The sequence below is a fragment of the Callorhinus ursinus genome, unplaced genomic scaffold (assembly GCF_003265705.2).
Source record: "Callorhinus ursinus isolate GAN/ISIS: 27379988/994484 unplaced genomic scaffold, GSC_fseal_2.0 scaffold74, whole genome shotgun sequence".
NCBI lineage: Eukaryota > Metazoa > Chordata > Mammalia > Carnivora > Otariidae > Callorhinus > Callorhinus ursinus.
Window position 1 is genome coordinate 3273306 of NW_027397136.1, and position 23622 is coordinate 3296927.

Genomic DNA, 23622 nt, shown 5'->3' on the forward strand with positions numbered 1-23622 from the left:
CAAATAAGTAAATAAAATCTTAAGAAAAAAGGAAAGAAATTTCCTTGAACCAGTCCTTTACCTTCCCAGGAACTTCCTCTGCCCCCAACAAATTCTCACTAGTTCTTTCTAACCAATTGACCTTTAGCCCATTTAAAGTCCTCCTCTCTGAAGCCCTTCAGAGTAGATAAAAATCCCCTGTAACATAGACCCTCTCAGAGAATATTCCTCACTTTTCTCTTCTGTCCTTTCTTCCCACATGCTTCCTACACCAGCACCACCTCTCTGCCAGTCAACAGGATCTTCTCTCGCCTGTCATTCGACCCTGAAATGGGTACAGGAAGTCATGTGAGGCACATTTCCCGTGCTCGCAGGGGAGCACGCACCCCTGGGGTGACAGTCTCTCACGTAGCCCTCGGTAATAGCCCATGGTACACGCTGTACTAGTGGGATGAACCAAATGCTTTGGGAGAACTGAGAAAGAGCGATCAATTTAGCCTATGGGGCTGAGGAAGGCTGCCCAGGGCTTTAAAGAGTAAGTAGAATTTCTTCAAGCAGAGAAAAGAATGGCAAGCAGTATGTCTTTTGTATGGGCGGAGTCTGTCCTTTTAAAAAATCATGCTCCTTTGGATAAATGTAAAATGTTCTCATTGATTACTCTGGTCCCCGAGATTTGATGAAACTTCCTAGTGGGGCCTGCACTTTTCCTCTGAGAATCACTCATTTACCGGAAGTGAGAGATAACTATAGATTATTGTTCCTACAATCCCCAACAAACCAGAGGTTTCCCTGCACGCACCCTTGTACACATTCACATGTTGAATTCACCCTCGATTCCTCAGAGAGACCGTGGAAGTGCGGAATCTTTCTGGAGTTCCGGCAGGGCCTCTGGGCGCTGTCAGGGACTTGAGTTTGTGTGCTAGATGGCGGAGGTCGACACCTCAGGCTTACGGACGTCATCCGCAGCTTCCCCAGGCCTGGCAGCTTCCTCGTCTTTGCACGACAGCTGTTTGTTTTCTAGAGGGTGCTGACAATGCTGACAACGCATGCCACCTGGCATGTGAAGACATAGTCCTGCCCTCAGACCTCTGGGAACCTGAGCTAGAGACTCGGCTCTGGGTGCAAACACAGCTTGAAAGGCAGGCAGGCTGAGCCCGAAGGTGTGAGGCCTTTGTTTCCTTCTCTGAGGAGAAAAAGAATGAGCTGCCTAGATGAATTCTCTGCAGAAGGGAGCACACAGGAGTACCCAAGACCTCCCTTTGTGGAGGGTAAGAGGGGAGGCTGGGGTCGCCTCAGTGCCCAGGCACTAAAGACTGCCTAGGGATGGAGAAGGGAAACACAAGCCTGAGGCAAGTGGGAAACAGACGGAGGCCAGCAGTGAGGGAGGACAGGCCCCAGAGGGGGAAAGAGAGGCCACCCTGTGAGAGGAGTGCCATCTGCTGAGCCTCCCATGGCCCCACAGGTCTCACCCGGCACGCCGCCCCTCCCCCACTAGGCCTGGGGCTCACAGCCCCACACCCACTGACCTAAATCAAGCCCTGCTGAGCAGGTGCCCATGGAGAAAGCTGGAAAGTAAAGGCCGAAAGGACTGCTAAAGATGGAACTTCAGGAGGCAGTGTGACATCGTGTCAAAGACACAGGGTTTCGAGCCAGCCCAGCCAGGATTCCTTCCCTAGTACCATTCCTACCAGCTGTGTGTCTTGGGCAAGTTGCTTATTCCTTCTCAACTTCACTTCCGTCTCCTGGAAAATGGCTTCTTATAGGGTTTAAACGGAATAGCAATAACGTGCCGTGCACAAGTCCTGGGTACGCGGTAGGGGTACGCTCGTTACTCCTTCCATGGATGAGAAGATGTTTATTCTTTAAAATCCACAGTGAGATTTAGAATTAGAAAGAATGACCCAGAAAAAAGAGAAGAGGATCATTTTGCATTTTTCCTTAGGAGCCACAGAAAGGGCAGTTCGGACACAGCTGTCTTAGGGAGTTTGCTCATCAGCATGCGGGAGCTATTTCTGGTGTGTCAGAGCACCCCCCAAATCAATCAGCCTGATGGCAGGGGAGGTGGAATAAGCCTGGGGGGTCCAGGGCCAGGCAGGGTTCCAGTCCAGGCCCTGCCACTAAACTTCCATAGCCACACTTTGCTTGATGCTTTTGGCCCCTTTCACTCCTAATTCGGTGATTCCACGAGGCCTGCTTAGCGTCCCTTGGAAAGTCCATGGATTGACCTGCTAACCTATCAACCAGGCAATTGATCTATCCATCCATTTATTTCACCTCAGACCCATTTATTATAATGATTAAAGGATCCAGTATGTCATGGAGTGGGCCGCAGAGGCGTGGGCTCCCTGGCTTGCAAGGATACATAGGTCTTTACAAGGATCCAAAGACACTTAGACACTTTTGGTTAGAGGTAACAGAAATGAACCTAAAGTATCTAAGACCAAAAGGGAGAATTTATTATAAGATGTCAGAGTCTTTCCTAGGAACCATGGGGAAAATGATCAGGGAGGCCATACAAAGGCCTGGAACCAGAAACTAGGAAGCCAGTACCCCAACCTAGGCAGCTTCTTTCACTCTGCCTTTCCAAGGATGACTGGCCTTTCATTTCTGCTTCTCCTTGTGTGTCTTAGTTCATGTCATCATCAGTGGTTGGATAGCAATAGTGAATCTCATTTGCAATTTTACGGGAGACAGAATCTGATTGGCCCTGCTTGGATGGGATGCCTATGCCTGGTCCACTCAGCCAACAGCCAGATGAGCCAGGCATTCATAGATCACCATGATAAGCTTTCATAAATAGAACTCACTAGGCTGCTCCTGGGTGAGTAGAGTGGGGGAATCTCAGAGAAGGGGAGGTTGTGACTGCCCTTGTATCCCGAAGGGTGTTGTTTTAGTAAGGACACAAGTTTGGCAGCTCCGTCAAGACCCGAGATAATAAGGGCTTAGACAAGATGGAAGTTTATTTCTCTCCTGTGGGTAACAGTCTGAGTGCAAACACTGCAGGGATAATATGGTGGCTCCCCAATGTTAGAAACCCAGGCTCCTTCTAACTTGTTACTATACTCTTAGGATATTCGTCTTATGCACACTGTTGAGGATGGCTCACCGTAATGTCCAGTCCAACTGGACTGTCCTTCCTTTTAAGTTCATGATTGTTCCCGCTAACTTATTTTTTTTAAGACTTTATTTATTTATTTACTTATTTATTTATTGGGTAGAGGGCAGAGGGAGAGGGAGAGAGAATCTCAAGCAAACTCCTGGCTGAGTGCAGAGCCCAACTCGGGGCTCCATCTCATGACCCTGAAAGATCATGACCTGAGCTGAAATCAAGAGTCAGACGCTTAGCCAACTGAACCACCCTGATGCCCCTCTTGAAGATTCCTATTAGCTAGAACTTGATCACGTGGACATAACTGCAAGAGAGATTGGGGAAGGTTGGCTTTAGCTAGGTGTTCATGTGCCTGGTCAAAAATCCTACCACTCTGTAAGAAGGTCAAATATATATTGGGGGATGACCTCCTACAACAAACAGTGGCCTTGGTTCCTGGAAGTTCACGGAAGTTTTTGTCCCTCCTGACTCTGGCCTGGGAGGAGGTTCTTGCCCGGGAAGAGATATGGCAGGCATGGAAGCATGGACACGGGAATGGAGAGGAGGATGCAACAGGACGAGTTTAGACTAATAGATGTCTAAAGCCCTTTGCACTCTTACGCCACTTCGAGAAAGCTTGAAGATGATGTGCCTCTTCCTCTCTCCTAACTTAGGGGATAGAAACGGAAGTTCTTGGGACAGATTGCGGAAGTGAATTGTATAACACGGCGTTCTTTAAAGAGCACACATCTTCAGTGCTGCGGTTCTCCTGGTCATAGCTCAGCCGTGCTAAACAAGAGGGAGTTGAAATCATTTCCTTTAGGCACTAGACCCACATATTATGCTCCTGCCTAGCAACCCCATCCTGCAGCTGTGCTGGGCGGAGCAGTTCAGAACAGCTAATCCACCAGTAATGCTGCACTGGGCACCTACTGCTTGCAGTGCGCTGTGCTGGCTGCCGCAGGAGAGCCCGGGGCAGGGGAAGGTGTGTTTAACAGAAGCTTGCGCTCACTAGCCCCTTCCTCTCAGCCACCAGACTGACCTTATCTTTAGCTGAGGACTTCCTGCGCACCATAATTACTTGACGGGGCAAGAGGCTTCAGTTCCGAGTCAGCGGATGGGCTCATGAGTCATGATGCATATGGTAGCTGCGGCTTTGCTGACTGTGCACTCACCCTCTCAGCTCTGTGCTTTGGGCTCTGCACGAGAAAGGAGGGCTGCCAGAGGGGGGCTGATGGTCAGCTACTGGATAGCATTGACCCTGCGTCTTTCGGGGGTCCAGCCTTGTGTGTGTGGGCGCGCGCGCGTGTGTCTGCGCTTGTCAGGATGGGGAAGGCAGAATGGAGGTACAAAATGACTGGGGGAAGTGAGGAACTCAAAGAGGACTTTGTAGCTTTTAGTCACAGTGATGTCAGGATGAAGTGGGAGGGTCGGGAGCAGAGAGGGCCCCGAGCTAAGAGTCGCCCTGCGGTCACACTCTGTTTGGCTACAACTGAACTGAGTGTTCAAATATCATTTCCCCCATTTAAAAAAAAAAAGGGGGTAATGATGGCCTTGCTCAACTCCAAAGGAATTCTAAAATGAAAGGGAATTGGCCCGTTTAAGGTCTCTACTTCATTTGTCTGTGCCCTTCAGCACCTGGCATAGCGCTTTGTGCACCTAGTACATCTCCAGTGAGTATTGTCTAGACCCAATCACTGAAGTCACCTGTTCCACCTGATGTGTAAGGAAACCGACATCCAAGGAGGGACAGCGACGGGAAGATCAAACATGGAAGGCACCCAGTACCTGACCTGTGTTGAGCATTCAATCAACGTAAGTGTTCTTCCTTTTGAAATGGCAGTGCCAGGAGTAGAATACAGATCTTTGACCTCTGACACCTCTGCTCTTGCCCCTCACTGTGTTGCTCTGAGTTATCTGGCTAAAATCAGATCGCTTGTTTAAGGGGGAGGTGGGTTCAGTTTGCAGGAGAGCTGTTGCAGACACCTGCGCCCATGGTTGGTCTAAGTACGACGCATGGTTAAAGAACAGGGGCCCTGGAGCGGGACGGCCTTGGGTTTGAATCCCAATTCTGCCATTTACTACGTGACCTCATTTACTCTCTTTCTGCCTCAGCTTTCTCATCTGTACAATGGGGGCTGACATTGTATTTAAGCTCGCAAGGTTGTGTTGAGGATCAAATGAATTAAAATACGTAGAGTGCTTAGAAAAGTGTCTGGCACATAGTAAGTGCGTTATCGCTGCTTTTCATGGGAAATGTTAGGCTTTTGTCACTGAGATGGTGGCTGCAAAGGCGGTGCCTACACTCAGCCTTCACAAAGACAGCCATTTGATGATGGTGGAGTTTGCTATTTCTGAATAGGATAAGATTCCCGTAGATGTTTTAAAGGACTGGACACCCTACTGTGTAATTTCTTTGAGGGCTGAGGGTGCTTCTGCGGTAAGGACTCTCAAGGATTGAGTTCGGTGCCATTCAGTTGGTGGGCAATTAGGACTCAATGATCAGTAAGAACTCTTGGGGAGGTGTGGATCTGGGGTCATCACGCTCTATCCACAGCACACTGACGGCTGAGTTAGGACACGGGTTTTCTGCAAGCACATCTCCTTCCCTTCAAATCTCTCCAATCCCAGGCTTCACTGAGATTTGCTCAGCATTAGAAAGTCACTGGAACCCCCCCCCCCGCCCCAGCACAGAGAAGGTGGCTGAATGCCAAAGGACTGGAGCCAGGAAAACTATATGAGAGGCAGTCTTGCTCCTGCCAAGAATGGGATGCAATTTCCTACCCTTACCCCCGCAGTGGGCCCCCCAACCTCCTGTCATTCCCATTCCCCATCCTCCCCCAGTCCTACGAGCCACAGATTTCTGCCTGAAAAAGCAATTCAGTGCTGCTCACTTAGGATATTTCCTCCTGACCTACTTCCTGAGTGCTGGGGCAGAACGCTTGCCCTGCTGAGAAAGGCAACGTTAGCTCAGCATTTCCCCTGCCAAATGTCACCCAGATGATGAGTGTCTGTCACTCACTCCCAGCCAATTGCCACACTTGATTTTTTCTTTTGGTTTTTTCTTACTGGTTTCCCATGTTGACACCTGGACTGACTAACCTGACAGGTTCCCTGAAGAGAGCTGAAAATTGTTTCCTGGTAGAAACGTACTTTTGCCTTTTCTGTTGTGTGCCTGTTTTTGTAATTTGGTTCAGAACCACCATTTACCATGGACGCAGGGACTGGGACTGTCACTCCTGAGTGTTTCTAGTTCCTTCTTCTTCTTCTTCTTCTTCTTCCTCTCCTCCCCCTCCTCCTCCTCCTCCTCCTTCTTCTTCTTCTTCATATTCAATACCTTACAGAGTACCTACTACATGGTCAGGTATTCTACATATTACCTCTACTATGCCCAGTAGAATATTACCATAATTCTACATATTACCTCCAATATGCCCAGTACTCAACCTTGTGAGGTAGGTATATTAGGACAGTGCTTCTCAGACTTTAATGTTCAGAGAGAATCTTGTTCTAATGTGATTCTGTTGAGTAGGTCTGGGAGACGGCCTGAGATTCTGCATTTCTAACAAGCTCCCATGTGATATTGATGCTGTTGGTTCTAACTCCTTGCGTAGCAAAGGTATCCTGGCACGCACTTCATTGCTTCATTCTCCCTCCTTCCCTTCCTTCTTTCCTATCCCCTCCATCCTGGTTAGGGCCAAGGCAACTTTACCCACAGTCTTGTGGATCCTATGTCTTCTGCTTCCTTGATTTACTGCCTTGGTTTGGTGGTGCATATCTTCCAGTAACTTCCTGGGAAAGAGAGCAAAGAAAGTAAAATGTTACTTACTAACATAACTGAAAATGTCTTTACACTGGATTGATAGTTTCCCCATGTATAGAATTCCAGCTTCCAGAGGGGCTGTTGTAATATCCAATACCATGTCATACCTCTGTCCTTTCTATCTCACTTCTGAAAGTTTTTAGATTCTTCTCTCTGACCTCCAGTGTTCTGGAAGTTCACAATGCTGTGCCTTGGGATGGTTCCTTCCTCATTCATTATACTGGGCATTTGATGGGTCCTTTTGACCTGGAAACTTATATCCTTCTGTTGTGGAAAAAAAAAAAATTCCTTTGATTATTTCTTTAATTATTTCTTCCTCTCTCTTTTTTTTTTCTGTTCAGTCCATCTGGAGCTCCTGTTATCAGGATGTTGGATCTTCTGACCTGATCCTTTGATCTTCCTCGCTTCTGTATCTAATTTCCCATCCCTTTATCTCTCTGTTTTACTCTGTGGAAGATTTTATAAACTACTTTTTCTAACTTTTCTAGTTGAATTTTAAATATTTATATTTTTAAATTCTCAGAGTTTTCTTTTGTTGTTCGTTGAATATTCCTTTTTCTAATAGGCCACTGTTCTTTCACGGGTGTAACAGCTTCTCTTCTCTCTCCAGGGCATGATTCTTTTCCTTTTCTTGAACTTTCTTCTCTCTACATCCTTTTCTCTGCACTTCTTATTCCTTTAACTTGTTTTCTGTCTTTCACGTAGACTTTCTATTTATATTAAAGGCACTAAACAGTTTACCAGAAGGAAACGAAGAAGTAACTGACAGAAGACTCTTCATTGTACCCTTTTGAATCTTTTGAATTCTGAACCATATTAGTATAAAGCCTATTTGAAAAACAAAAGGAAACTTTTACAAGTTTATTTTAAGCTTTAGGTGCGTGGATATAGCTTATCCATTGAAGAGCTTTACTGTAGTATGGTGACTAACATAACATAATAAAATTAAATTAAATTTAAAAAAAAAAGAAGAGCTTTACTGTAGAGATATTGAGATGGGGTGTCAAGCAGCTTTTTACCTGAAGGGACTTCTAAATGTCAGCATTTAAAAGTCTCTCTGGGACATTAAGTCTTTTCTGATAGGAATCTTCTAGACTCGTGTCTGGGGAGAGGTGTTGGGGGAGGATATAAGCCTACCCGCCAATTTTCTTGAATGAGTGTGGGAGGAAAGCTGGATAGCCTATTGCTGAAAATGGAGCTTTTTAACCAGAAGCCCCAACCCTCTCCTAACTATACATACAACGGAGTCTGTCAGCCTCTAGAGCATGCTTCTCAAGCTGTCTGTGGTAAAGGACCAGTTTTTAAATTTCCGATCTGTCAGGGACCCACATGCAGTTCTAACGCACATGGCTAGTTCATATCTCCTATCACACATGACTTCCAATAGGAGTTCAAACATCCAAACTGGTCTATATCCTGTTGAGCAAGAAGAATCCACTGAGAACTCACTTGAATGTTGAGGCAATTTCAAATTTCTATAAAAATTCTAAACACTTATTCTTACTTTATATGCTTATCTTATTAGAGCCAGTAACAAAGTTTGTGGGCCTAAACCAGTTCATGAACCACGATTTAAGCGCACTGCTCTAGAATAGAGCAGATCTCTAATCTCTTGCCGTGAGGCGAAGCTGTCACCAGGCCTTGAGGGGATGTGTGGGGATATCTGGAGTGTTGGACTTCTCTGCAAATAGACTTTTAGCTCATCCCCCATCTCAACTCTGCACTTCACTCCACATTCCTTGGTACCCTATGTTTCCAAACCCAGTGTCTTCCTGAACTTCTCATGTCCCATTATTGGTTCCTTTGTGCAGGCATCAGACCACAGCTTCTACTGCTTGGTCAAATCATTTACCCCTCCTTACTCTACTTTCTTCTCCCATTCTCTTTGTCCTTGCAATTTATACTTTAAAAAATCCCTTTCAAGGGTGCCTGGGTGGCTCAGTTGGTTAAGCATCTGCCTTTGGCTCAGGTCATGATCCCAGGGTCCTAGGATCAAGTCCCGAGTTGGGCTTCTTGCTCAGTGAGGAGTCTGCTCCTCCCTCTCCCCAACCCCTACACCCCTACTCACGCTCTCACTCGTTCACTTTCTCTCTCTCAAATAAATAAATAAAATCTTTTTTAAAAAATGCCTTTCACTGGCTTCTCAGGGCATCTGGGTGGCTCAGTTGGATAAACATCAGACTCTTGATCTCAGCTCAGGTCTTGATCTCAGGGTTGTGAGTTCAAGCCCTGCATTGGGCTCCACATTGGGTGTGGAGCCTACTTAAAAGAAAAAAAAAAAGTCCTGCTGACTTCTTTACAGAGTTGATCCTAAAAATTTGGAATTTCAAGGGACCCAGAATAGCCAAAACAATCTTGAAAAAGAACAAGTTTGGAGGACTTACATAGCCCAATTTTTAAACTTACTGCAAATCTATGGTAATCAAGTAATCAAGTGTGATACTGGCATAAAGACAGACCTACAGATGGATGAAATAGACTTGAGAGTCCATAAATAAACCTTCAGATTTGTTTGATCTTTGATAAGAATGCCAAGACAACTCAGTGGGGGAAAGAACAGTCATTTCAGTAGGTGGTGCCAAGACAGCTGGAGATCCACACGCAAAAGAATGAAACTGAACCCCTACCTCACACCACACACAAAAATTAACTCAAAATGGATCATAGACCTAAATGTAGGAGCTAAAAATTTAAAACTCTAGAAGGAAATATAAGAGTAAATCTTCATGAGGGAAAGCTTTCTTAGGTGTAATACCAAAAGCACAAGTAACAAAGGAAAAAATAAATTGGACTCATGAAAATTAAAAACTTTTGTGTTCCAAATGACACCATCAAGAAAGCGAGAAGAGAACCTTCACAAGAGAAAATATTTTCAAATCATATATCTGATAAGGGACTTGTATTCAGAATAGATAAAGAACTTTTACAATCTATAATAAAAAGGCAAATAACCCAATTTTTAAATGGGCAAAGGATCCAAATAACATTTTTCCAAAGAAGATACACCAATGACCAATAAACTACATGAAAAGATGTTCAACATCATTAGCCATCAGAGAAAGACAAATTCAAAACTACAGTGAGATACCACTTGATACTCACTAGGAGGCTATTATCACAAAGATAGATAATAACAAATGCTCTTAAGGATGTGGAGAAATTGGAACCTCACATTGTACTCATCGGAATGTAAAATGGTGTAGCCGCTTTGGAAATCGGTTTTGCAGTTCCTCAAAAAGATAAACATAGACAATAGGACCCAGCAACCCCACTGTTAGGTGTATATGTTCACACAATGAATGAGTGTTCAAAGCAACATTATTCATGATAGTCAAAAAGTGGAAACAACTCAAATGGTCATCAGCTGAAGATGGCTACATAAAATGTGGTATATCCATACAATGAAATTTTATTTAATGATAAAAAGAAGTGAAGTACCGATACACACTACAACATGAATGAATTGTGAAGACATTATGCTTAGCGAACGTCCCAAAGTCACAAATGCTTCCATTTACATAAAATGTCCAGAATAGGGGAATTACACAGAGAGAAAAGAGATCAGTGGTTGCCTAAGATGGAGTCCAGGGGATGGGGAGGAGATGGGTATGGAGTTTTTTTCAGGGTGATAAAAATGTTCTGAAATCGATTGTGGTGATGGTCGCACAACGCCGTGAATACACTAAAAGCCACTGAATTTTGCACTTTGGATAGGGAACTGTATGGTATGTGAGTTACATCTCAATAAAGCTGTCACAGTGGGATTTCTAGAATCAACCCAGCATGTCTAACTGCAAGTCTCCAGCATCATCACTCTTGGAGGTGGAAGTCTCCAGCTTATCTTATGCACAGTGCTCTCAGTTTATCAACACATTAGATCAAATCTGAGGTGACACATTTCCTCTCAATCTGATGGTGACTTAAGGGATTGTTGTTGGCTTCATTAGGGGATGTACCGATATTGAGTCAGACAAATTAATAAACTGTGCCTAACTTGACACTCTTATTCCATAGAAAATAATTTCTTTGCTTTTTAAAAAGATATGCCCTGGGGCACCTGGGTGGCTCAGTTGGTTAAGCGTCCGCCTTTGGCTTGGGTCATGATCTCAGGGTCCTGGAATTGAGCCCCATGTCGGGCTCTCTGCTCGGCGGGGAGCCTGCTTCTCCCTCTGCCTGTCGCTCCCCCTGCTTGTGCTCTCTCTCTCTCACTGTCAAATAAATAAATAAATAAAATCTTAAAAATAAATAATAAAAAATAAAAATATATCTCCTTTTATTAACAGCAAATAATACAAAAAGCACCTCCCTACTTGCAAGCCTCAGAATGTGTTCTGGGGGGTGCCTGGGTGACTCAGTCGTTAAGTGGCTGCCTTCGACTCAGGTCATGATCCCAGGGTCCTGGGATTGAGCCCCGCATCGGGCTCTCCCTGCTCGGCGGGAAACCTGCTTCTCCCTCTCCCACTCCCCCTGCTTGTGTTCCCTCTCTCCCTGTGTCTCTCTCTGTCAAATAAATAAAATCTTAAAAAAAAAAAAAAAGAATGTGTTCTGAATGAGGATGCAAACCCAGTTTGTTCATTTATTCAACAAATATTTATAGAGCATTCACCATGTGCTGGCTGCTCTGGCAGGTTCTGCAAATGCAATAAATGGCAGACGAATTACAGAGAGGAGAGAGCTGAATATGTGGCCCTAAACCAGTCTGTCCTGAATCTCAAAGGACAGAGGAATTGGTGGTGGTTAACTATTGAGGGATTCAGGGAAATGTCTACAAATCTTTTTTTCTCTTGTCGAACTCAGGGTGGGGTTTTTTAAATTACATAAATATTAGAACAACACTAACGGAAATGGGGAACAAAAGAAAAGAAGTTTAACAACAGTTCTGCCCCCCACCCCTCCCCCAATTGAACTCATTTCAAACCGTGTCTCTGCCCCACCCAGTTTTGAAGATTCTAGCTCCACCTCTCCCTAACTTTGGCCACCGCCATTTCATGCCTCTCAGAGGACCCAGTTCAAAGGACCTTCCAAGACTCACTTGGAGAAAGTCAGACCTGAGGTGTTGAAGCTTGGTGGCAGCCAGGACCCCCCCAGTTGCTCAGGAGGTTGGGGGAGGAAAGGAGTAGATGTGAATCCCAGTGTCAATTTGCTTCGGGGCACATTCCTTGAGACTCAGAAGCCAGGCAGGGGAGGGCTGCTGAACATCAGGGCTCTGCTAGTCTGGCAGAAGGAGGGGGGCCACTGCCTCAAGGGTGTAAACCTTGGCATTGGAGGTGTCCTGTGTTCAGAGACCCGCCGTGTGAAAAGTGTCACCAGTTGGGGACATCTTAGGGAGGAATGTGAGCCCCCACTCAGGCGTGCTGGGCTGCAAGCCTGACCTCTCTGAGGAGGAGAGGCAGCAGGCCAGCCACCCCCCTGGGGGGGGCACTTTTCCACACTCTGGGGGTGCTGGGGTTCCTAGTGCCCAACCCTACTGCCGAGTGTTGGGTCCAAATGCCAGCAAAGCTAGAACATGCTGTGAGGTCTTGATGTGTCTCTTCACCTCTCTGAGCCCATTTATTCATCTGTAAATGGGGATAATAATCCTCACCTTGAGGAATGTTGTGAGGGTTAGCGATGGCAAGAAGCTTAGCACAGCTTCTTCCTCTCAGTGCGTGACTTGCCATTGTGTCTAGGACACATACCTATTCTTGTGGGCTACGAGCCCCCCTAAATTTCTAGGATTTAGCTTTGTTATTCTCATCTCTCAATAAATAGAATTTTTTAATATTAAAAGACTTATTGTACAACATGATTACAATGTAATACGCTTATTATAGAATCTTTGAAAATTTCAGAAAGACAACCCAAAATCAAAATAAGCCAATAATCCGACCCCTGAGAAATAACCACAGTTAACATTTTCATTTTAACTCTCAGTCTTTTTTTTTAAAAGCTTATAATTTTAATAGTGGTTCCAATGTAGTAATTACTTCACTACAAAGGTACAGCAATATAAGATATATCAATATCTTCTTATTCTTAAAACGAAGCAATCAGGAGCGCCTGGGTGGCTCAGTCAGTTAGGCGTCTGCCTTCGGCCCTGGTCCTGATCCCAGGGTCCTGGGATCGAGTCCAAGTCAGGCTCCCTGCTCGGCAGGGAGTCTGCTTCTCCCTCTGCCTCTGCCCCTGCTCCTAGTCTCTCTCTAATAAATAAATAAAATCAATAAAAATTAAAAAAAAATTTTTTTAATGAAGCAAATTCAGAATTTGGAACTTTTTTTTCAGTTTCAGAGGTAGAATTTAGTGATTCATCAGTTGCCTATAACACCCAGTGCTCATTACATCAAGTGCCCTCCTTAATGCCCATCCCCCACCTCCCTCCCCTCCAGCACCCTCAGTGTGCTTCCTAGAATGCAGTGTCTCTTATGGTTTGCCTCCCTCTCAATTTTCATCTTATTTTATTTTTCTTTCCCTTCCCCTATGTTCACCTGTTTTGTTTCTTAAATTCCACATATGAGTAATCGTATGGTATTTGTCTTTCTCTCACTGACTTATTTCGCTTAGCATAATACCCTCTAGTTCCTTCCACGTTGTTGCAAATGGCAAGATTTCATTTTCTGATGGCTGAGTAGTATTCCATTGTGTGTGTGTGTGTGTGTATATATATATATATAACATCTTTGTCCATTCATCTGTCAGTGGACTTCTGGGCTCTTAAGAGTCTCCCAGTCTTTTGATTTATGTAGTAGGGTCATGAAGTACACACATTTAGTTACTGGTTTGTGTTCTACTCTAAGTATCTGTCATCATAATTCTCATATAATAACATTTAAAGTAATTAGCATTTAAAATACTAATATCCCATAGTATGATTATATCATAATTCTTTAACCAACCCCCTATTGTCAGTTATGTCCTGTTCTCACTGTTTTAAATGGTACCACAGTGAGTATTCTTAAAGTAGTTCCATTTTACCTCTAACAGGAAGCACATTTTTAAGGCTTTTGAGACCCACTGACAAATTAACTACACAGGAACGACTTTTTAAATTTGTGTTTTATCTATTTACTTTAATATTTCTCTTTTTCTGCTTATAAAACAAATACAGTCTTGTCAAAAAAATCAAACATTGTAGAAATATATATTAAAAAGGATTTTAAATTTCCCTTAATTCTATTGTCCAGAGATCATTGCTATTAAGTTTGGTGTACATTAGAAGTACCTCGAATGACTCCAATTAGATACTTAGGTTCAACTGATGACCATTTTTTAATCATCTGCCTCCCTTTCTCTTCATTTCTTACAAGCCCAGGCTGAGTCATGAGTGAGCTCCTTCTTTGAAGGTGGCCTGTGGCCAGGTCTACACCATTCACACCCTTGGCACAGCCCAGTCTGGTTATCACGGGCAAGCTGAGGCAGCCACCCCAGCCTCTCTCCAGAATCCACTGTGGGTCCCCTCTCCCTGGAGAGGAAAAGCAGGAAGGGGGCACCAGAATGTGGTTGTAAACCTAGGTTCTGGCACTCACCCTCTGGATGCCCAGGGGGATGTGAGTGAAAGCACCTGTGATGTAGCCAAGTCTAGAATCATCCTTGGGCATTCTAGAAACAGGTCATTGGCAAAGTACTATCTGTACATAGCTACACACACAGCGAACAAATGTCTATGGGCTCACACACAATTCAGTGCCTAGATTCTGTATGTCAGCAGCTGTCTCTGCATCCATGAACAAGCTCAGTTCTCTACCCAAGCCTCATCTGCAGATGTTTGTGAGATGCGTTTACATGTGAGAGATTTAAGTTGTCTCTGGAGGGGACCTCCCACCTCCACAAGAGCCCAGAATTACAAAGAAAATCCTATTGGTGATAGCAGAAAGTCCCTTATAGTTGAAGAGTTCAATGGTATCCTAGGGGGGTACAACAAGGCAGAGGCCTTGGGCCCTCTGGCCCTTAACAGCGCAGCATTCCTCCCATACTGACCACACCCCAATCCATCCACACCTTCCATTCAGATTTAGCTCTGTTTTCAGAGAGGCAAGCTCCTATGACACTTCTTTTTTTTTTTTAAAGATTTTATTTATTTATTTGAGAGAGAGAGAATGAGAGATAGAGAGCACGAGAGGGAAGAGGGTCAGAGGGAGAAGCAGACTCCCCGCCGTGCAGGGAGCCCGATGTGGGACTCGATCCCGGGACTCCAGGATCATGACCTGAGCCGAAGGCAGTCGCTTAACCAACTGAGCCACCCAGGCGCCCTCCTATGACACTTCTTAATGCTAACTGTTAATGGGAATTCCAACCAATAAATTCTCTTCTGTGGCTGCTAAGATCCTTAAAAGAAGATCCATGAAATCTTCTTGGCCAATGGCAAGAGAAGTAGGAATTTCACTTGGCCTTATTTCATCTCAAGATACATTTTTTTTTTTGAGACTTCAATTCATCACGTCTAATAACTCCTTGGCTTTATGTAATGTGAATAGTATGCATTATCTTTATTCATTGAGTTGTCAGACCTATTTTCACTTATCCGATCCTTATAACATTTAAGTCTGCTGGTGTCAGACAATGTTCTCATGGATTACAATCCTTAATATCCTGGCTCACAAAATGGAAGCTCCAAAAGCCCATCTGTAAGGAAACATATGATAATAATAGCAATACTGGGATTTATGGAACGCGGACTACATGCCAGTCAATGTTGTAAGCTCTTTGCATGCATCAATTCATTTAGTCCTCACAACAATTCTGTCAGGAGGCCACTATTGTTATTTTCAGTTTACATGTGAGGAGCTTGAGGCACAGAGAGGTCACTCAGGTAGTAGAACCCAGACAGAACTCATAAGCTCACAGCCTGTAACTGCCAGCATTTTGGTGTTTAGCATTCTGGTTTCTTCCGTGTGTAAAGTGCCTTTAGGCACTTCATTTAGCTTTAGAAAACTGAGGTCATGAATATATTTAACGCACATTAAGGGTGTCTTTGTTCAGGATATAAATTTGTGGCATAGCTTTAGATTTTATTTATTTATTTATTGAGAGAGAGAGTGCACGAGCGCACAAGTGGGGAGAGGGGCAGAGGGAGAGAGAGAATCCCAAATGGACTCCACACTGAGTGCAGAGCCCCACTCAGGCCTCCATCCCACCACACAGAGATCACGACCTGAGCTAATATCAAGAGTCAGATGCTTAACCAACTGAGCCCAACCGACTGAGCCACCCAGGCGCCCCATATGCCTTTTAAGAAGTTTTACAAGTGGCCAAAGTTTAACATTTGTGATGGCTATTAATCTTTTCCTTGGTGATTTCTGTCACTTTTTAAAAGATCTTATTTATTTATTTATTTGAGAGCGAGAGAGAGAGAGAAAGCATGGAAGCAGGGGGAGGCACAGAGGGAGATGGAGAGCGAGAACCTCAAGCAGACTCTGCGCTGAGCTCGGAGCCCAACTCAGGCTCGATCTCACCACTATGTGATCATGACCTGAGCCAAAATCAAGAGTCAGATGCTTAACCAACCGAGCCACCAGGCACCCCCACATTTTTTATGTTTGGAAAATCCTTCCCCATTACAGGATCACTATCTTGTCTACTGATTTTATTATTTCTTTTTTTACCTTTAATTATTATTTAAGTTATTTGAAATTTATTTGATGAATAATGTATCCCTTTCCCTGATAAGTCTGTATTTCCTTAACAATCATTACGTTCTTATTTATTCTAAGATCTGTTTCAAAGTTGACTGATCTGTTTATTTAATAGATGTTATTTTCTAGAGCATGTCTTCCCCCTTATTCTTTTTTTATTAACAACCATGCCTTAATATTTTGCCAAATAAACAATAGAATTATTGCATCAAGCAATATTATTGGTGAACCTAACAACTTAATTTGAGAAGTTGATATATTTTAGATATTCAGATTTCTAATTTTTTCCATTTTATTTTATTTTTTAAAAGATTTTATTTATTTATTTATTTGAGAAAGAGAGAGCACAAGCAGGGGGAGCAGCAGAGGGAGAGGGAGAAGCAGGCTCCCCACTGAGCAGGGAGCCTGATGCGGGGCACAGTCCCAGGACCCTGGGATCATGACCTGAGCTGAAGGCAGCAGCTTAACCGACTGAGCCACCAGGTGCCCCTAATGACAGCATTTACCTTTAATACAGCTTTTACTACATTCCATAATATGTTTGATTCCCAAAATTAACTATGAAATCTGTAATTGATTTTTTAAAAAAACAGCTTTTTTGGAATATACATGTATACCATCAAATTCACCTGCTTAAAGTGTACCGTTCAATGGGTTTTAATATATTTAGAGAATTATGTAACTATCACCATCATCTGTTTCCAGAATGTTTTCATCACTTTTAAAAGAAAACCTGGGGGGCACCTGGCTGGCTCAATAGAAAGATCATGTGATTCTTGATCTAGAGGTCATGAGTTTGAGCCCCACGTGTTGTGTAGAGATTTCTTAAATAAATACATAAGTAAATAAACTTTTTTAAAAAAGAAAGAGGGGCTCATGGGTGGCTCAGTAGATTAAACATTTGACTCCTGATTTCAGCTCAGGTCGTGATCTCAGGGTCGTGAAATTGAGCCCTCCGTTGGGCTCTGCACTGGACATGGAGCCTGCTTGAGATTCTCTCTCTCTCCCTCTGCCTCTCTTCCTCCCTGTAAAAAAAAAAAAAAGACAGAAAGGAAGAAAAAGAAACCCTGTACCTATCAGCATTACTTCTCATTCCTCCCTTCCCCTAGTCCCTGGCAACCACTACTCAACTTTCTACCACCACAGATTTACCTATTCTAGACATTTCATATAAATGGAATTCTGTAATATGTGGTCTTTTGTGTCCGGCTCCTTTCACTTAGGATAATGTTTTCAAGGTTCATCCATGTTTTCCCATGTATCTGTATTCCATTCCTTTTAATCACTGAATAACATTCCGTTGTACGGATATACTACATTCGATTTGGTTTTTAGGCCAAATGGACTGAGGGACATTTGGGTTATTTCTGCTATGGCTGTTATCAATGCAATGCTGCTATGAACATTCATGTACAAGTTTTTGTGTGGATATATGATTTCCTTTCTCTTGGGTAGTATCTGGGAGTGAAATTGCCAAATCATACGGTAACTCTATGTTTAACCTTTGAAGATCTGTTAAGCTGTTTTCTAAAGTGGCTGCACCATTTTACATTCTCACCAGCAAAAAGATTTCCAGTTTCTTCACATCCTCAGCGACAGTTGGTATTTCAATGGTTTTTGTTGTAGCCATTCTAGTAGGTGTGAAATTGTACTTCATTTATTTACAATGATAACTAATGATGATGATTGTGCTGAGCACCTTCTCATGTGCACTGTGGCCGTTCATGTAGCACTTTCAGAAAATGGTCATTTTTAATTGGATCATTTGTCTTCCTATTTATTGACTTGTATGAGTTCCTTATATGTTCTAGATATTAACCCCTTATGAGATACATGATTTGCAAATCATGTTCTCCCATTCTGTGAGTTCTTTTTTTCACTTTCTTGATGGTGTTATTTGAAACACAGAAGTTTTTAATGTTGATGAAGCTCAATTTATTGTTTCTTTTATTGCTTATGTTTTTGGCATCATATCTAAAATCCATTGCCTAACCCAAGGTCATGAAGATTTACTCCTATACTTTCTTCTAAGTGTTTTACAGTTTTAGTTTCTTAATTTAGGTCTATAATCCATTTTGGGTATTTTGTTTGTTTGCTTTAAGTTGATTGACTGATTGATTGATTTAAGTAATGTCTACACCCAATGTGGGGCTCAAACTCATTACCCCAGGATCAAGAGTCACATGCTCTACCGACTGAGCCAGCCAGGTGCCCCTCTATGATCCATATTGAGTTAATATTTGTATATGGTGTGAGGTCAGGGTCCAACTTCATCCTTTTACACATAAATTTACATTTGTCCCTCATTTGCTGAAAAGATCATTGAATTGTCTTGGCAACCTTGTTAAAAATCAATTAGTCATAAATGAGCATTTATTTCTGGACTCCCAGTTCTTTTTTATCCATCTATATATCTATCCTTATGCAAGTACTATGTAGTCTTGACTATTGTGTATTTGAATTTTTAGTTTATTTTTTGGAACATAAAAGTGTATTGAAAGCATATTTTTAAACTTTCAAGTTTTGAAATTTTTTTTAGATTTTATTTACTCATTTATTTTAGGGAGAGAGAAAGCGTGAAGGGTGGAGGAGCAGAGGGAGAGGGACAAGCAGACTCTGCTGAACACGGAGCTTGACGTGGGCCTCAATCCCCCAACCCTGAGATCATGACCTGGGCCAAAATCAAGAGTCAGGCACTTAACCATCTGAGCCACCCAAGCGCTCCTAAACTTCCAAGTTTTTAGACACTTAAGCTTTAATATTCAGTTTTATGACATGTGGTCATTTAAGCCTTAATTTATAGTTTTATTGCACTTTGGTTAAGAAAAAATAAAGGTAAGAATTTCATAAAGTATGCAGCCCAGTGTGTAATTGTTAGGCTTATGAATTATAATATTTAGAATTGCCCTGTCTAGTACAGTAACCACTAGCCACACGTGACTCTTGAGCAACTCAAAATGTGACTAATGTAACCAAGGAACCGAATTTTAAAATTTTATTTGACATTTTCATCACCCTCAAAAATTTCTTCATGCCCACTTGCAATCATATTCCATTCCGCTCTTGTGTCAGGCAATCTGCTTTTTGTCTCAATAGACTTGTCTAGACGCTCCTGGTGGTCTAGTGGTTAGGTTTTAGTGCTCTCAATAGATTTGTCTATTCTGGACATTTCATATAAATAGAATCATACAGTTTGCAGTCTTTTGTATCTGGTTTCTTTCACTTAACACGGTATTTTTGAGGTTCATTCATTCATGCTGTAGTATGTATCCAGACTTCATTCCTTTTTATTGCTGAGTAGTGTTCCATTATATGGATATGCCACATTATATTTCTTCATTTACCAGTTGATAGACATTGGGATTGTTTCAGTTTTATGTGATTTTAATTAATTTAAAATTTAAATACTGAAGCAGGTAAAATAGCTCTCCTTCAAGCCCAACTTTATTGCATTGGGAAGACTACATTTCTCTTGAACCTCTGAAAATTTAGTACCTGAATTAAGATGTGCTGTAAGTGTAAAATACACACTGAATTCTGCAGCCTTAGAATTATTAATATGCTTAAAAACATGAAGTAAAAGATTAAAAGAAGGAAGAAGGAACAGAGACTATCAAAATAAATTTGAAAGACTAACAAAAATCACAAATAGAGTTTCTAGAAATGGGGAGGGCGGGGGGAAGCATTAGAAACTCACCTCTGAATACTCCAGGGCTGAAAGTGTCCCCTTGTATTATTTACAGGCACTGCACTATTTTACATGTATTCTCTCTTTTCATCTTCCCAGTGACAGAGGTGAGGTAGGGACTATCATTTGTTCCTATTTTGTGCTTGAGGAAACCAAGGCTCAGAGAACTTAGCTTGTCCAAGGTCACCCGGCTAGCAAGTAGGAAAGCCAGATTTGACACCATTCTGACTTCAAAGACCACATTTGTATCCATTATAAAGATCAATGGAAAGTTCATCAAGAATGTGAACCAGATATGTGTTTGGCTCCAGCCTGGCCTTTAGTTTTCAGGAACCGTTGGCACAATGAGCAGAGCAGGAAAGGCAAGGGGATGACTTGGTAAAAATAGGGGTCTCTTTGCTCAAAAGTGACAAGTTACTTCACGTACCACACCTGCCACCAGCCAATTCAGTCTTTCAGAAGGCTCTTCTGTTACACTGAGGCTCAGACCCTGCCCCCTCATCCCTGAGAAATTCTGGAGAAACACACTTGGCCTTCAGAGGCGGCTCCCACAAATCCCGGCAGCGCCCCCAGCCCAGCTGCTCGATAAGATAAGATGCCCAAGGGACTGGGGAAAGAAGCTAGCCTGGTGACGCCCAAGAGCTCCCTTGGTGACGTCTGTCCCCAGCAGACACCATCCCTCCAGGGACTCCAGGCTCAGCTGAGAGGCCTCTGGTTTTAAGACCAGCTCTATGGAGCTCTCATAACACTGCCCTTCCAGAACCTTCTGCAATCAGAATGGCCCCCAGCCTTCTGACCAAGCGTGCAGCCCAGTCAGCATTCAGTCCCAGGCAGGGGGTGGGGGTGGGGGGGATCCTGCATTTCTTAGCAGTACTGAGCAAGAAAGGTTCTTGCCTTCAGAGAGTCAGCAGCCCCAGCCTGCTGACATGTGCGGGCCTGGGCACTGTGAGTGTGACGGGGCTATTTTTGCCCCGAAGAGCACTGTCAGCAGGCAGGAGGTGAGGGGTGATGCTGCAGGGGTTGAGAGCTGGGCACAGTGCCGCTTGAACCTTGCTAAGGGATGGGGCCCCACCAGCCTGCAGAACCTAAAACCGCCTTCACTGTTGGTTCACAAGAACACTGGGAAGGTGAAGGGCCCTAACGACTGACCCTGGGAGCCATCACACCATTTTGAAAAGAGGCATCAGGGGCGCCTGGGTGGCTCAGAGGGTTAAGCGTCTGCCTTTGGCTCAGGTCGTGATCTCCAGGTCCTGAGATCTCCATGTTGGTTGGGCTCCTTGCTCAGCGGGGAGCCTGCTTCTCCCTCTCCCTCTGCCTCTCCCCCTGCTTGTGCTCGAGGTCTCTTTCAAATGAATAACTAAAAAAAATAAAAAAGAGGACCTCATGAGGACCTCTTTTTCTCACCACTTCGCTGTAATCTTGATCGTAATGCATTACTCGCCACCTGCTTGGAAGAGGTATTATCCTGGGTTATGCTCAGCAGTAAGCATCAGTCAGGGAGGACTTTTGGCCGGGACAGGCTTCCAAATGCCCTGCAGCAGTGACCCGGGCAGCCTGTTGTAATGGGCACTAGGCAAATAGACCCGTGCAGAAGATTACCAGTGGTGCGCTCCCTTTATGCAGGAGCCAGATTCCTGGAAAGTTGTCGTCAGGTTGAATCCTCCCGGGGCAAGATTCCAGACTGTGAATGTATAGGAGTTGCTGCCCTGCCAGACACACAGATGTCACCCTTTAATTAATTTTATCTTTGTATCTCTAAATATTTTATCTACATTTAATTTTATCTTTACTTCTGTTTTTCCTGATTATAAAAGAATGACCTTTTGGTTGTCAAAAATTCAAATTGAGGGGGCACCTGGCTGGCTCAGTTCGTAGGGCATCCAACCCTTGATCTCCGGCTGGTGAATTCAAGCCTCACCCTGGGTGTAGAGATTCCTTTGAAAATTCAGATTGGGAAAACATATAACTTCGAAAGGGAAAGTCCTTATCGTGATACAAATTCCTTCCATATTTTTTCCTATGCTTATACAAATGTATAGTAATCTAAAACAGATACTCTGAATTTTTTGTTTAATTTGTATCAGTATAGGATCATAGTCATATTCATAATGACTTTTTCCTCCATTTTATATCTCCTGCCATATTTATGCATAAAGGTCTAACTCATCCTTTTTAAAGACATACACAGTATTTCATCGTGTGGATGAAATGCACTCCGGAGAACATGTTCTATGAGAGAAACTCCCAGAAATGCACTTATTAGGTAAATGGATGAGAATATTTTAAATTTTAATAGATAATTGCTAAATTGTCCTTCAGAAAAGATTGTAGTAATCTGGGTACATTTGGTAATAAATTACATTTACATTCCCACCAAGTGTATGAAAATGTTTGTTTATCCACATCGTCACCAAAATTGAATATTATCAGTCAGTTGAATCTTTGTCGCCCATGTAATGGGGACATGCATTTTTCTGCATGGGATTTTTTCTGTTGGGTTCACTTTAAAGACCTCTGTGTATATCAGAGAAATCAGTCTTCTGTCCCATGCGTTGCCATCTTTTTTCTCATTTGTCTTTGTCGTCTGACATTTATGGTGGCAGTGCAGGGAGTGGCTAGTGCACGGGGTCTGAAGGCCAACTCCAGCTTCCTCTCTAACAAGCTAGCCGAATGAACAGAATTTCGTTACTCAACCTCTGGCTCCCCATCTGTAAACTGAGGAATCAGAACAGCACTTAGCTCATGAGATTGTTACAAGACCAAAATGAGTGCAGGCATATAAAATGCTCAGCCTAGTGCTTGCATGAAATAAGCACTATAAGGGTATATGCCATTATTATTATTATTATTATTATGCATTCAAATAGTTTTAATTTTATGCGGTCAAATTTATTGATCCTTTATGGTTTCTGATTTCCTGTCATGCTTATGAAGGCTTTTCTCCATCTAAGATTAGAAAAATACTCAGGGCACCTGAGTGGCTCAGTGGGTTAAACAGTGGACTCTTGGTTTCAGCTCAGGTCATGCTCTCAGGGTTGGGAGATCGGATCCCACTTTGGGCTCATGCTCAGTGTGGAGTCTTCCTGTCCCTCTCCCTCTCCCTCTGGCCCTCTCCCACTCTCTCTCTCTCTCTCTCAAATAAATAAATAAAATCTTTTTAAAAAAGAAAGAAAAATATTCACCAAGGGTGCTATTGAAAGGAGTCTTTCAATATGAATCCCCCTCCTCCGTTTTGCTCTCTTGTAAATTAATTTGCTGTTCGCATACCAGGATTTTTTTTTCAGGAAGATAATTTAAATTTTTTTTTAAAGATCCATTTATTTATTTTGAGAGAGTGAGAATGAGAGAGAGAGAGAGAGTACATGAGGGGGGGAGGGTCAGAGGGAGAAGCAGACTCCCCGCTGAGCAGCAGGGAGCCCGATGCGGGACTCGATCC

At 43.2% G+C, this 23622-nt stretch overlaps 1 protein-coding gene across 2 annotated transcripts in view; it reads left to right on the forward strand.

The window, feature by feature from the left end:
- Nucleotides 1–23622, forward strand: part of NINJ2 (ninjurin 2) — a 76600-nt gene that overhangs the window by 36740 nt on the left and 16238 nt on the right. Inside the window, exon 1 of one of the 2 annotated variants that reach the window (XM_025851995.2) lies at nt 4506–4882. The exons of the other annotated variant lie outside the window; for it this stretch is intronic. Within the exon in view, the coding sequence (XP_025707780.1) occupies nt 4787–4882 (96 nt within the window). The 5' untranslated portion in view covers nt 4506–4786. Of the gene's footprint in view, nt 1–4505; nt 4883–23622 lie in introns of those variants that run through there. 2 annotated transcript variants of the gene reach the window in all.